The 13507-nt window shown below is 40.5% G+C and overlaps 1 protein-coding gene and 1 non-coding gene across 2 annotated transcripts in view; both read left to right on the plus strand.

Moving 5' to 3' along the window:
- Tesk2 (testis associated actin remodelling kinase 2) overlaps positions 1-13507 on the plus strand; it is a gene marked incomplete at its 3' end in the record, with an annotated part of 67571 nt that overhangs the window by 44868 nt on the left and 9196 nt on the right. Inside the window, exon 3 of the mRNA XM_008837627.3 lies at positions 4362-4483. Coding sequence (XP_008835849.1) covers positions 4362-4483 — 122 coding nt within the window. The remainder of the gene's footprint in view (positions 1-4361; positions 4484-13507) is intronic.
- Positions 7712-7845, plus strand: LOC115071152. The gene has a single exon (XR_003850264.1). It is a non-coding gene; the product is annotated as a small nucleolar RNA SNORA70 (small nucleolar RNA).

Consider the following 13507-nt stretch of genomic DNA (forward strand, 5'->3'; position numbering starts at 1 on the left):
GAACTCACAGAGATCTGCCTGCCTCTGCCTCCCAAGTGCTGGGATTAAAGGTGTGTGCCACCACACCTGGCTGATTTGTATTTTAAAAAATATTTTATTTTATTAAAAATTTTAATTTTTTTGCTACACTTGGAATTGAACCTAGAAACTTGGGCATACTAGGCAAGTACTTTACTGCTGAGCTATATCCTCAGTCCTTTTTTCAACTTTTTATTTTGAGGCAGAGTCTCACCATGTTTGGCTTTGAACTCACTCTGTAACCCACATCAATCTTGAACTTGAAATCTTTCTGCTCAGCTTTATGAGTTGCTGGGATTGTAGGTTTATGCCACTAGGCCCAGAAATTGTGCCACATTTTGTTCATCCATTTATCTGTCAATGGATACTTGTGTTGTTTCTACCTTTTGCCTGTTGTGAATCATACATGCACACAGATATACACACAAAATAAATGAATAAATAAATAAGCAAATAAGTAAATGTAAAACAAAATTAAATCCAGGGTCCAGTATAGTCACACACACACCTACCTGTAGCACCAACTCTTTGGAGGTTGAGATAGGATATCACTTGAACCTGAGTTCAAGACCAACTTGGGCAATACAGTAAGACCCTGTGTCAAGAAAGGAAAGAAAAAAAAAAGAAGAGAGAAGAAAAAGGAAAAAGAGAAGACTGATTACTTATCCCTTAATTTTACACATTGTCTTATCATCAAACTTCTTAAAACTTAAATTCGGTCCCAGCACCTACATGGCGATGACGCCCTCTTCTGACATCTGCGGCATTGCATGACACGGGTGCACTCACATACATGCAGGCAATACACTTATACACATAAAATATAAATAATAAAATATTAAAAAAAAAACAGCTGGGCGTGGTGGCACACGCCTTTAGTCCCGGCACTTGGGAGGCAGAGGCAGGTGGATCCTTGTGAGTTCAAGGCCAGCCTGCAGAGTGAGTTCCAGGCAGCTGGAGCTACAGGGAAACCCTGTCTCAAAAAGACCAAAAGGGAGTGCATTTTCTCCTTAATAGACAATTTAAGAATGGTGGCACCTATTTGTATCCCAGAACTCCCCGTGAGTTCTAGGAGTTCTAGACCACCCTGGGCTATTATGAGTGCCAGGCCAGTCAAAACTGTATAGCAAGGCTCTATCTAAAAAAAATAAAGAGTAGTAAAGATCTCAGAGTGACAGATTTCATATGATGGGAGGAAAAAAGTAACTTTCAGATGTAGAGCCTTTAAAACACAGATGCTTTGTGTAAATAGAGTTGGAAAATTACTGTGAGTGGGTTCTTTGTGTGTAAATGTTTCTTTTAGCTTATCCATGCAGGATCTGGAAAGGAAAGCCACTTCTCTTTCATCAGTCACGAGGTACAGGACAACAGTGTCATTGATGCATTGAGAAGAGAGTTGGGTTCCAAATATCTTGAAGGAATCTAGATGAAGGGAGAGACTGCCAGCACTTTGCCTCAGTTTTTCTGACGAGGGCTTCTGTCACTCTGAGTGTTTGGCTCCCCAGCTTTCCTCTTCTGGTCTGGCCATATGATATGTGTCCCATATTCATAAATAAATTTCTGGGGTTATTACTATTTCATTGAGTTTCTGGGGGGGTTAAAATTAAAGTAGATTGTGAAATAATGCTCCGTAAGTCCATAGAGAGTTGTGCATTGCAAGTTCCTGTTGTGCCAGATCTAACATTAAATCTTTTAAAAAGGTTTCATTTATTTATTTATTTATTTATTTATTTATTTATTTATTTATTTATTATGTGTGTGTGTGTGTGCACTTGGGTCATGTTGTGCCTGTGGAGGTCAGAGGACAACTGGTGGGAGTCAGTTTTCTCCTTCTAGCATGTAGATCCTGGGGCTCAAACTCTGGTCATCAGGCTTGGCAGCTAGCACCTTTACCCACTACACCATCTCACCAGCCCAAAACTTTTAAAATAAGATTTTATTTTTAATTATGTGTATGTATACATGTCTGTGTGTGGGTATGTGCATTTGAGGACAGGTGCCTGTGGAGGACAGACGTATCAGATCCTTCTAGAGCTGGAGTTACAGTTGGTTATAAGCCTCTAACATGAGTGCTAGGAACTGAACTCAGGTCCTCTGCAAGAGCAGTACATGCTCTTAACCACTGAGCATCTCTCTGCCCCCCACATTTATTTATTTTTAACTGGAAACTGAGGAAGTCTTTGGGTCTTTGTAATTTTTTTTTCCTGCTGCTTCATTTGTAATTCCACAGCAGCAAACTCAGACATCTCAGTGGATAATTGAACTTCTTTGGAATAAGACAATGTATTTTCTCTCTGGTAATATCATTTTGCTTCTAGTGAAATCACATTTATAGAGGAAACATCAATATTTATGCAATGAAAGTATTATAATTTTTCAAATAGAACCTGTGACATATGCTTTGAAGCAAGGAAATAATATTTACATGAATAAAATAAATTGAATTCTGCATTAGACAGTTGCTTCTAGGAATATGGGTATATGGGTAATAGTGTGAGTAATGTGACCCATGTTTGTTGTATCCAACTAGAGAATGCTTAAATGATTGTGTTTGAGTTACTACAGTATTAGCGCTAAAAGATTCACTGACCTCTGTTAACATGCTCTCTCTCTCTCTCTCTCTCTCTCTCTCTCTCTCTCTCTCTCTCGATGTTAACATGCTCTCTCTCTCTCTCTCTCTCTCTCTCTCTTTCCCCTCCCCCTCCCTCTGTCTTGTGTGCAAGCTTAAGATCCAATCCAGGGCTTTGTGCATAACAGGCGAGTGTTCGTGAGCTATGCTCAAGCCCTGTTTTTTTCTTTTTTAAAATTTATTATTTTTATTTTATGTGTATGCGTGTATTGCCTACATGTAGGTAAATGCACCCGTGTCGTGCAATGCCCAAAGAGGATAGAAGAGGGTGTTGGGTCCCCTGGAACTGGAGTTACAGACAGTTGTTAGCTGCCATGTGGGCGCTGGGATTCGAACCCAGGTCTTCTGCAAGAAAAACTAGTGTTATTAACCACTGAGCCATCTCTCTAGCCCCCAAGCCCTGTTTTTTCTTAGAGATACTTTTTTTTTTTTTGGTCTTTTTGAGACAGGGTCTCCCTGTAGCCCCAGCTGTCCGGGACCTCACTATGTAGACCAGGCTGGCCTTGAACTCACAGAGATCCGCCTGCCTTTGCCTCCTGAGTGCTGGGATTAAAGGCATACGCCACCACGCCCAGCAGAGATACATTTTTATGGTGCCTGGAGGAAGCTAAAAGTATGTCAGTTTAGTGTCTTATAAAGACAGTTTTATAGCTCATTGTTATAAGGCTTATTCATATTTTTTTGCCACATTTGAAATCCACAGAATGGATTATTTATTTTTGTTTTTTAACTTTGAGACAGTCTTACTATATAGTTCTAGCTGGCCTGTAATTCACTATGTAGACCAGGCTAGCCTTGAACTCAAAGATCACCCGCCTCTGCTTCCTGACCACTGCTGGAATTAAAGGCGTGCATCAGCACACCCTGTCGGAAGAGACTTTTTTCTTCTAGTATCCTGACTCACAAGTGTTGGCCATAAGGAACTAGCCTAAAAAATTTCCCTTATTAGCCAGGTGTGGTAGCTCATACTTGTAATCCTAGCACTTGGGAGCCTGAATCAGGAACATTGTATGAATTTTAGGCCAGCTACATAGTGCGTTCCAGACCATTCAGAAAATATGTAGCAGAACCCTGTCCAGCCTTGCTGGAGGTGATGGCACATACCTGTAATCCCAGCATTTGGAGGTAGAGGCAGGAAGATGAAGTGTTCTAGGTCATCCTCTGGTATATGCCAAGTCTAAGGCCAATCTGGGCCTGAGTTATATGAGACTGTGTCTCAGCTCCCCCTCCCCACAAATATAAACAACCTACAAAAATGAAAATAAGCAAAAGACATGGTTTCTTGACTATTACTAACATTGTTTTTCTGGTCAGCTTAATATGGAGCAATTTTGGTCTTGGATGAAATAAATTAATTTTCATAACAGAGTGAGACTAATAGAAGTTTCTAGTTTTTTGGTTTTTTTTTCTGTCTTTTTGAGGCAGGGTCTCCCTGTAGCCCCAACTGGCCTGGAACTCACTATGTGGACCAGGCTGGCCTGGAATTCATGGGGATCCACCCATCTCTGGGTGCTGGGATTAAAGGTGTGTGCCACCCCACACAGTATGGTGTTTTTTCCTTAAAGTCCCAGTATGTAGCCTAGGCTGGCCTTGTCTTCACAATCCCCCTGCCTCAGCCCAATATTTATTTTATCTTAACTGGTACTGAAACATTCTGGTATGTTCTAGTATGTGGAGACTTTCACACCCTTTTCTTAATGCATTTAACTTCTAGGTGCGACACCGAGCCTCCGGTCAGGTGATGGCTCTCAAGATGAACACACTGAGCAGTAACCGAGCAAACATGCTGAAAGAAGTGCAGCTCATGAACAGACTCTCCCATCCCAACATTCTTAGGTAATGGATTTTCTTTCTTCCAGGGTCAGTAAGAAAGCTTTGAAATTATTGGGGGCTGGCTAGAATCAAACTGACAGCTGAAACAGGAGATTTGGGATTTATATTGAAGGAAAATTTGCTGGGGTTTGGCTGTGCTCTAGGTCTTTTTTTCCCCATTAGGACTTAATTTTCTGCTATTTAATCTTGTAACTTCCTTTTCTCAAGTCACTTTATTCTCATTAGAATATTAGTAGTAGGCCATTAGAATAATTGTTTCCTACTGTGATTAGTAATTTGTCAGAGATAAAAAAAACTTCTATGTGGTTAATTTTCTTAATTGATTTTGAGTAATTATAATTAAATCCACGAATAAAAAAATGATAGCAAAATGATGTCCTAAAGTGATCCACCTTAAACTAGGAGCAGTCACTTGAGGAGACACAGTTTTCTTTTGAGAATTATTTTTATATATAAAAAGGTTAGGGTTGGTGAGATGACTCAGCCAGTAGAGGAGCTTGCAATCAAAAGCCTGACACTAAGGCATAAGACCTGAATTTGGTCTCTGGGTCCCAAATGGCAGAAAGAGAAAATACATTCCCATAAGTTGTCCTCTGATCCTGACCTCCACATGAGGGCCATGGTATTCGAGAGGATGCACACTTGTGCACACACACACACACACACACACACACACACACACACACAAAATGTAATCAAAATATATTTTTGGAAAAAGTTATATATAGTGCTGGCATGGTGGTGCACATCTTTAATTTCAGCACTTGGGAGGCAGAGGCAGGCAGATCTTTGTAAGTTCGAGGCCAGCCTGGTCTACATAGTGAGTTCCAGGCCAGCTGGGGCTACAGGGAGACCCTGTCTCAAAAAGACCAAAAAAAAAAAATTGCTTACTCTTAGGGCTGGATATCTCAGTGGTTAAGAGGACTGGTTGCTCTTGTAGAGGACCCGGGTTCAATTCCCAGTACCCACATGGTGGCTAACAGTCATCAATAATTCCAGTTCCAGGGGATCTGATGCCTTCTTCTGACCTCTGTGGGCATTACACAACATGGGTGCACTTACATAATCCAAGCAATACACTCATACACATAAAATTAAAATAGTAAATAAAATATTTTAAAAAATTGCTTACTCCGGCTGGGCATGGTGGCTCGTGTCTTTAATCCTAGAAGAGGCAGGCATGTCTCTGTGAGTTCAAGGCCAGCCTGGTCTACATAGTGAGTTCCAGGCCAGCTGGGGCTACAGAGAGACCCCATCTCAAAAAAAAGAAAAAAAAGACAAAAAAAAAATTGCTTACTCCCCATGTTACCACTGATCATGCCGGGTCTCAGGGAAAGCTGATATATTGACATTTATATGTCTCAAATGGTCCTGGGAAGTAGATGCCTACACAGGACCTTTCATCCTCTTCTTTCTTGCCTGGTATCCCTGATAGTAACACATTGTGTATGTGCGTGTGTGCGCACGTGCATGTGTGGTGGCCAGAGGTTAATGTCTGGTATATTCCTCTATTGCTTACCACCTTATTTGGGGGGTTATTTCACTGCACATGGTTCTCTTACTCTACCTAGAACTCACCTAGGCTATGAATAAAAAATCTACTTGGCTCATAATGACAATAATGAGGGCCATTTTGTTGAAGGCTTGTTGGATGCTGGTGCTTTACTTATTTAAACAGTAGAAGCCAGTCATGGTGTTACATGCCTATAATTCTAGCACTCGGAAGGTGGAGGCAGGAGGATCAGGAATTCAAGGCCAGCCTAGGTTATATAGAAAGTTCAAGATCAGCCCTAGGAGGTATATGAGCTGTGTGAGACTCTTTCTCAGAAAAAAAGAGAGGAAGGAAGGAAGGAAGGAAGGAAGGAAGGAAGGAAGGAAAGAAAAAGGTAAGGCATGGCTCAGTGGTTAAGAGCACTGGCTACTTTTCCAGAGGACCCCGGTTGGGTTTCCAGCATCCACATGGTAGGTAACAACAGTCCTTAACTCCAGTTCCAGGGGATCTGATGCCCTCTCTGATCTTCATGGGTGTTGCACACATGAGTACACTAATATACATGCAGACAAAACACTCATACATGTAACAGTATAAATAAAATAGGATTTAAGGATGAAGATATGACTCAGTGGTTAAGATTACTGAGTGCTCTTTCCAGAGGACCCTGATTTGGTTTCCAGCATCCACGTGGTAGCTAACAACAGTCCTTATTTCCAGTTTCAGGGGATTCAGTGCCTTCTTGCCTCTATGGGCCCTGCACATACATAGTGCTCTTAAATGCATGCAGACAAAACACATAAAATACAAATAAATAATTTTGAAGTTTTAAAAAAAGTCTTTGCCACCACCTTCCATTAAAGGAGCCAAGACCAAGATATTATGTACTGACCACAGCCTGCGACTCCCAGGCCTGGATTCTGTCTACTGGGCTTCTCTTAGATGAACTGAGGACTTGATAGGACAATACTGGTAGAAAGATAGAATTGTGACATGTTGTTTAGAAATGCTTTGCCTAAAGTTTCCAAGAAGCTTGTGTTTATGATTTTTTTATTTTAATTTTTTGTTTCTGTATTTATACTTTGTATGTTGGATTCTGGACAAGGGATAGCATGACAGGATAAATAATGACAAGGTATAAAATAGTTCAGCATTAGGGAGATTGGTAGCCAGGGGATCAGTTGGGAGTCTTCTACCATATATTTGAGAGTGAGGTAGAGAAGGTGTGATTTGATATTTTGCTTGAGAATTTTTTAAGGTAATAAATATATTGCTTTAAAATAATTTTTGTTGTTTTTTATTATTACAGAGATTATATATAGAAATATGTAAAACCACTATGGAAAAAGGAAATAGTTAATGAAACAATAACATATTGTCTTTAATCCTGGTAGTGGGAAAAAACTAGTAGTAACATTTCAGCATATTTTCTTCCATTTTTTTCAGCAAGAAATTTAATATTTTATTATATAGTATAACTTGTACATTAGAACCTAAAACTGTAAAATTACTAGAAGTCAATGGAAAAATCACCTTTAGTCTGGGAAATAGTAGGAATGGGCAACAAAAACAAAAATAGACAAATGAGTCAAGCATGGTAGCACATGCTCTTAATCCCGGCATCCAAGAAGTAAAGGCAGGATCTCCACAAGTTTGAAGCTAGCCCAGTCTACATAGTGAGTTCCAGGCTAGCTGGGGCTACATAGTGAGACCCTGGCTTAAATAACAATCATATACTTGTGCAGCCAATTAAACCAACCAAGGTCCTTTTCTCATCTGGCCTGGTGTGCAATAGCAGCAAACAGCAGCCTCTTTGCTAGTATATTCAGCCTGTTCCTTGCAAGGGTTGCCCTAAGTGACCTTCGAGACAGTTTTCTGATGAATAGTTATACCTCTGATCTCAATGCTGTCCCCAGCCTAGGTTCTAGGCAGTTATACAGGGTGCCTTTGGGAAGCCCTAGGGCATAGTGGCCAGGGTTCATATTGACCAGGTCATCATGTCCATCTGCACTGAGCTACAAAATAAGGAATACAGCAAGACAGAGTCTCAAACAAAGTGAGGGGAGGAGCTGTTCAGCAGTAGAGTACTTGTCTGGTACCCCGAGGCCCCATATTTGATCTCTAACCTGGAAAATATTTGTTTAAAAAAAGGAGAGGAAGCCGGGTGTAGTGGTGCACACCTTTAATCCCAGCACTCAGGAGGCAGAGGCAGGAGGATCTCTGTGAGTTTGAGGCCAGCCTGGTCTACATAGTGAGTTCCAGGCCATCTGGGGCTACAGGGAGACCATGTCTCAAACAAACAAAAAAATCAAAATAACTTAGTTATATGTACATGCATATGCCTGTGTATTGATGACATATACCTTTAAGCCCAGCACTCAGGAGGCAGAGGTAGGCAGATGTCTGTGCAATCAAGGCCAGCCTGGTCTACATAGGGAGTTCCAGGCCAGCTGGTGCTAGAGGGAGAGCCTGTCTCAAAAAAAAAAAAAAAAGAAGAAGAAGAGGTGGAGGAAGAAGAAGAACTAGAGAGATGTCTCAATGATTAAGATCACTTGCTGCTTTTCTAGAGGACCCAAGTTCAGTTCTCAATACCCATGTCAGGTGGCTCACAACCACCTGTGACTCCAGCTCCAGGGAATTCAACACCCTCTCCTGACCTCTGTGGGCACCTGCACATACATGGTATACACACACATACAAATAAATAAAAAAATAAATATAATTTTTAAAAAAAGGAGAGGAGAAAGATCTGAATAGACAGTTCTAAAAAGAAAAAGACATACACATGGCAATAGATTCATGAATGATGTTCAGCATCACCAGTTATTAAGGAAATGAAAATTAAAACAATGAGGCTGGGTATGGTGGCACACACCTTTAGTCCTAGCACTTGGGAGGCAGAGGCAAGTGGATCTCTGTGAGTTCCAGCCTGGTCTACATAGTGAGTTCCAGGCCAGCTGGGGCTACAGGGAAACCCTGTCTCAAAAAAGACAAAAAAAATTAAAACAATGAAATATTGCTTTTTACCTGTTAGAATTGCTGTTATTAAAAAGATGTGCCAGGCATGGTGGTACATGCCTTTAATCCCAGCACTTGGGAGGCAGAGGCATGCAAATGGAGGTACAGTACTTAAGCTTCCACAATCTCCCATGACGCAGAGGTAGTGGCCGTGCTTCTGAGACAGGGCAATAACACAGACACACACACACACACACACACACACACACACACACACAAAGCCAAATGTGGTGATGAACACATTTTAATCCCATCACTCAGGAGGCAGAGGCAGGCAGGTCTCTGTGAGATCAAGGCCAGCATATGGTCTACACAGGGAGCTCAGGACAGCTGGGGTTACAGCTCAAAACACAGCACAACAAAACAAAAAGTAGCTGGGCATGGTGACTCGTGTGTAATCCCAGCATTTAAGTCTGGACAAGAAGTTTGCTATAAATTTGAAGCCATCCTGGGCTATACGAGACCTTATCTCAACAAAGTAAAACTTCTAAGATTCAAGTATGAATATTGGGAAATTTACTTAATCTTTCTGAACCATAATTTCCCATCTGTAAAATGGTGATGAAGAGTAAGTACCCTGTAGAGTTGTTATCAAAGATAAAGCAGCTAGAGCACCTGGGTTGGGGTTAGGTTTCAGTAAGTGTTAGCTATTGTTAGTTTCTTTTCCTCTGACTGGTTCTTTCAGTGGCCTATTGCAACCTGTCTTTCATTCACCCCTCTGGCTCTCTTTCTTTTCTGAAACAGAGTCTCATATAGTCTAGACTGGCCTTGAACCCACTGTGTATCTAAGGAGGACCTAAACTCCTGATCCTCTTGCTACTACCTACTCACAAGTGTTGGGATTGCAGGTGTGTACCACCACACTTGGCTTTTGTCTTTTTTGAATGCATATTGTTGTTTTTAATACATTCAAGGGCTTTTTGCTAAACTTAAAGCTGTTCAGTAGCACTGTTCTGCAGAAAATGCCCTGTATTTGTGCTGCAAAATAGCCATGCATGGCTAATGAGTATTGAAATGTGGATAGTCCAAATAAGTGATTGAATATTTTGATTGATTTGGCTTGAATTTAATTTACCACATGAAATTTAAGACCTACCATTTTGGATAATGCTGGCTCAGAGTCTACGTATATCTTACTCTTTGTTTCATAAGATATATATATATATATATATATATGTTCCGTCCTAGAAGTATGTGGTGTTGTGATGATGAGACCAGTGTTACCCGTGCTAGTCCTTCTGATGTCCCTTTATGTACTCCCATTGTTGAGGAATGCCGCTCACCCTTGCTCCATTCAGTCTGTGCTTGGCAGTACAGGGGACTGAACCCATGGACTCCTGCATGCTAAACAAGCTCTCCACCATAAAGATGCACCCCAGTTCCTATAAATTACAAAAAGTATTCTTTTCTGTCACCTAATTTGTTTCTCATATAAACAAGAGTCTTACATTAAAGTCTCTCCTACAGGAACAATGACACATTAGGTATAATATATGAAAATTATAATTACTACTAACCATGGTGTGTTTGCATTCTGAAGTTAGAAGTTTTTGTTTTTCCTAATGTGTCTCAAAGATACAACAGTTTTAAAATGCCTAAAAGTGGTTTATACTTTAAAGACGCTTCAGCTGGGCATGGTGGCGCACGCCTTTAATCCCAGCACTTGGGAGGTAGAGGCAGGCAGATCTCTGTGAGTTCAAGGCCAGCCTGGTCTACATAGTGAGTTCCAGGACAGCTGGGGCTACAGGGAGAATCTATCTCTAAAAAGACCAGAAAAAAAAAGAAGAAGCTTCAAATTGTTTATATCTTTCATGATTTTGTATCTTTGCTCTCATTACATAGTTTGTATACAGCAAAAGACAGTTATGTTAAGTAGCCTCTTGGCTTTTGTTACCTTGAGGAATATTTTAGTGACAGAAACATTTCTTATTTTTCTCTAGTGCTCTTTTTTTTTTTTGTCCTTTTTTTTGAGACGGGGTCTCCCCATAACCCCAGCTGACCTAGAACTCACTATGGAGACCAGGCTGGCCTTGAACTCACCAAGATCCCCAACTCTGCTTCCTGAGTGCTGGGATTAAAGGCATGTGCCATCACGCCCGGCTATTCTTTAGGACTCTTAAATATCAAATTAAGCATGACTATGATTCAGTCTCAGAGTTAGAATTTATATTTTCAGGCTGGTGTGAAATGCACAGCCTGAAAATATAAATTCAGGGTATGCAAGGGTATGCAAGGGATTAAAGGGTATGGTAATGCACACCTTTAATCCCAGCCTTCCAGAGGTAGAAACAGGTAGATCTCTGTGAGTTGAGTCCAGCCTGATCTACATAGCATGTTCCACCAGTTGGCATCTCAAAAAAAATAAAATAAAATAATTTGTATATCCTAAGTGCTTCCTGTCGCCTTAGCAATTTACAGATAACACACATAAATATGCAGTTTTTAAATGTTTGATAGTATTTCTCTTAGTTATTTTCAAGCTGTAAATACTGTAAGCTCTTCCTTATTAGTGCAGAAACTGAGGCAGAAGTATGAACCAGAGTTTTTCTCTAGATTGAGATTATTAGGAAGACTCCATCTCTTGGAGCCCTGTGATTTTCATGGGTGTGCTTTATTCAAAAAAATTTTAAATTACATTTATTTATTGCTTGTGTGTGGGTGCATACATATGACATTGTGGCAGTCAGAGGTCAGCTTGCAGGAGTTGGTTCTCCCCTTCCACCATGTGGATCTTGGGATTCAAACTCGGGTTATCAGGCTGGGTGGCAAGAGCTTTTACTCACTGAGCTATCTTGCTGGCCCCAGATGTGCTTTCTTGGCAGGGAGCTCTGGGCAGAAGGTTGCTAACCAATTATTTCTTAGTTTCATATAGCTAAAATAGCTCAATTTTTTTATCTGTTCTATATCAAACCTCTGTGTAAGAGGGTTTTATTTTTTATTGTGCCTAATAATAATAATAATAGTGATTTTTAAGGATTGAGCTCAAGGGCTTCATGCATGGCAGGCAAGCACTCTACCAACTGAACTATATTCCATCCCTGTTTGTTTCCTTTTTAAAAAATGTTTTTATTTATTATTTTTATTTTATGTGTATGCATGTATTACCTGCATGTAGGTAAGTGCACCCATGTCGTCTAATGCCAGAGGAGGACAGAAGAGACTGTCGGATACCCTGGAACTGGAGTTACGGACAGTTATTAGCTGCCATGTGGGTGCTGGGATTCTAACCCGGGCCTTCTGCAAGAGCAGTCAGTGCAGAAAGCAGGCCATATGTGAGACCTGCTAGATAGTGGACATTTAATCCTCGGACATCCCTGGTTCTCTTCTGCCAGAGCTAATGTGTGCCCATCAGGAGAGAGTGAGCTAAGCTTTTAGAGTGTTTTCTTTTTCTTGACTATGACCTCTTTACTTCCTTTTTTTTCTTTTTATCCTCCTCCACTTTCTACTTAAAAAGAAAAGAACATGGGGCTGGAGAGATGGCTCAGTGGTTAAGAGCACTGACTGCTCTTGCAGAGGACCTGGGTTCAATTCCCAGTACCCACATGGTAGCCGAGAACTGTCCCTAACCCAGTTCCAGAGGAATCCAACACCCTCTTCTGACCTCTGCGGCATTGCACGACATGGGTGCACTCATATACCTGTAGGCAATTCACTCATACACATAAAATAAAAATAATAAATAAAATATTAAAAAAAGAAAGAAAAGAACACCTGGGTGTGGTAGCATAGGTCTGTTAATCCCAGCATTTGAATAAATAAACACATAGCATCTAGACAGATGACAGATAGATAGATGACAGATAGATAGATGACAAATAGATAGCTAGATAAAAATTGTGGGCTGCAGAAGTCATACAGGCAGTAAGTATGCAAATTTTGTTTCTATGTTCTTTTTTATCCTTGGGTATAGTTAAGATTGGTGCTCTATCAGTTGCTCTAAGTTATCAGTTAAATCAACAATGAAGTTCCTTGTTGAAGGCAGGAACTGATTGGGATTCTTGTGAATAGGGTTGTTGATGACAGAAAATTTTCTGTTCAAAATCTGTAACCCAATTCCATTTCCATGTCCTACTCAGTTCCATTTTCCAGTGACTTCTCTAAGGACCTGTAACTGAGGTCTGTCCTCATCTCTTTGTTATTCTCAACATCATATTTACTATTTCTTTTATGATCCTCATGCATGTTCTACAACTTACATTTTCTTCTTTAAAACTTCATTATTATTATTTTGTGTTTGTATGATATCTCTGTGTGTGGGGTGCCTACATGCTGCACATGTAGAGGTCAGAGGACAACTCTATGGAGTTGGTTCTCTCCTTTGACCTTTACATGGGTTCTGGGTTGTCAGGTTTGTGCAGGAAGTTCCTTTACCTGCAGAGCCATCTTCCTGGCCTTTCTTTTTTTTTTAAGATTTATTTTTATTTTTAAAATTATATGTGTGCATGTGTAACTGTGTGTGTGTGTGTGTGTGTGTGTGTGTGTGTGTGTGTATACATGTGCTAGCGCCCTAGGAAGTA

This window comes from Nannospalax galili, unplaced genomic scaffold (genome assembly GCF_000622305.1).
Source record: "Nannospalax galili isolate Female #2095 unplaced genomic scaffold, S.galili_v1.0 scaffold1719, whole genome shotgun sequence".
Lineage (NCBI taxonomy): Eukaryota > Metazoa > Chordata > Mammalia > Rodentia > Spalacidae > Nannospalax > Nannospalax galili.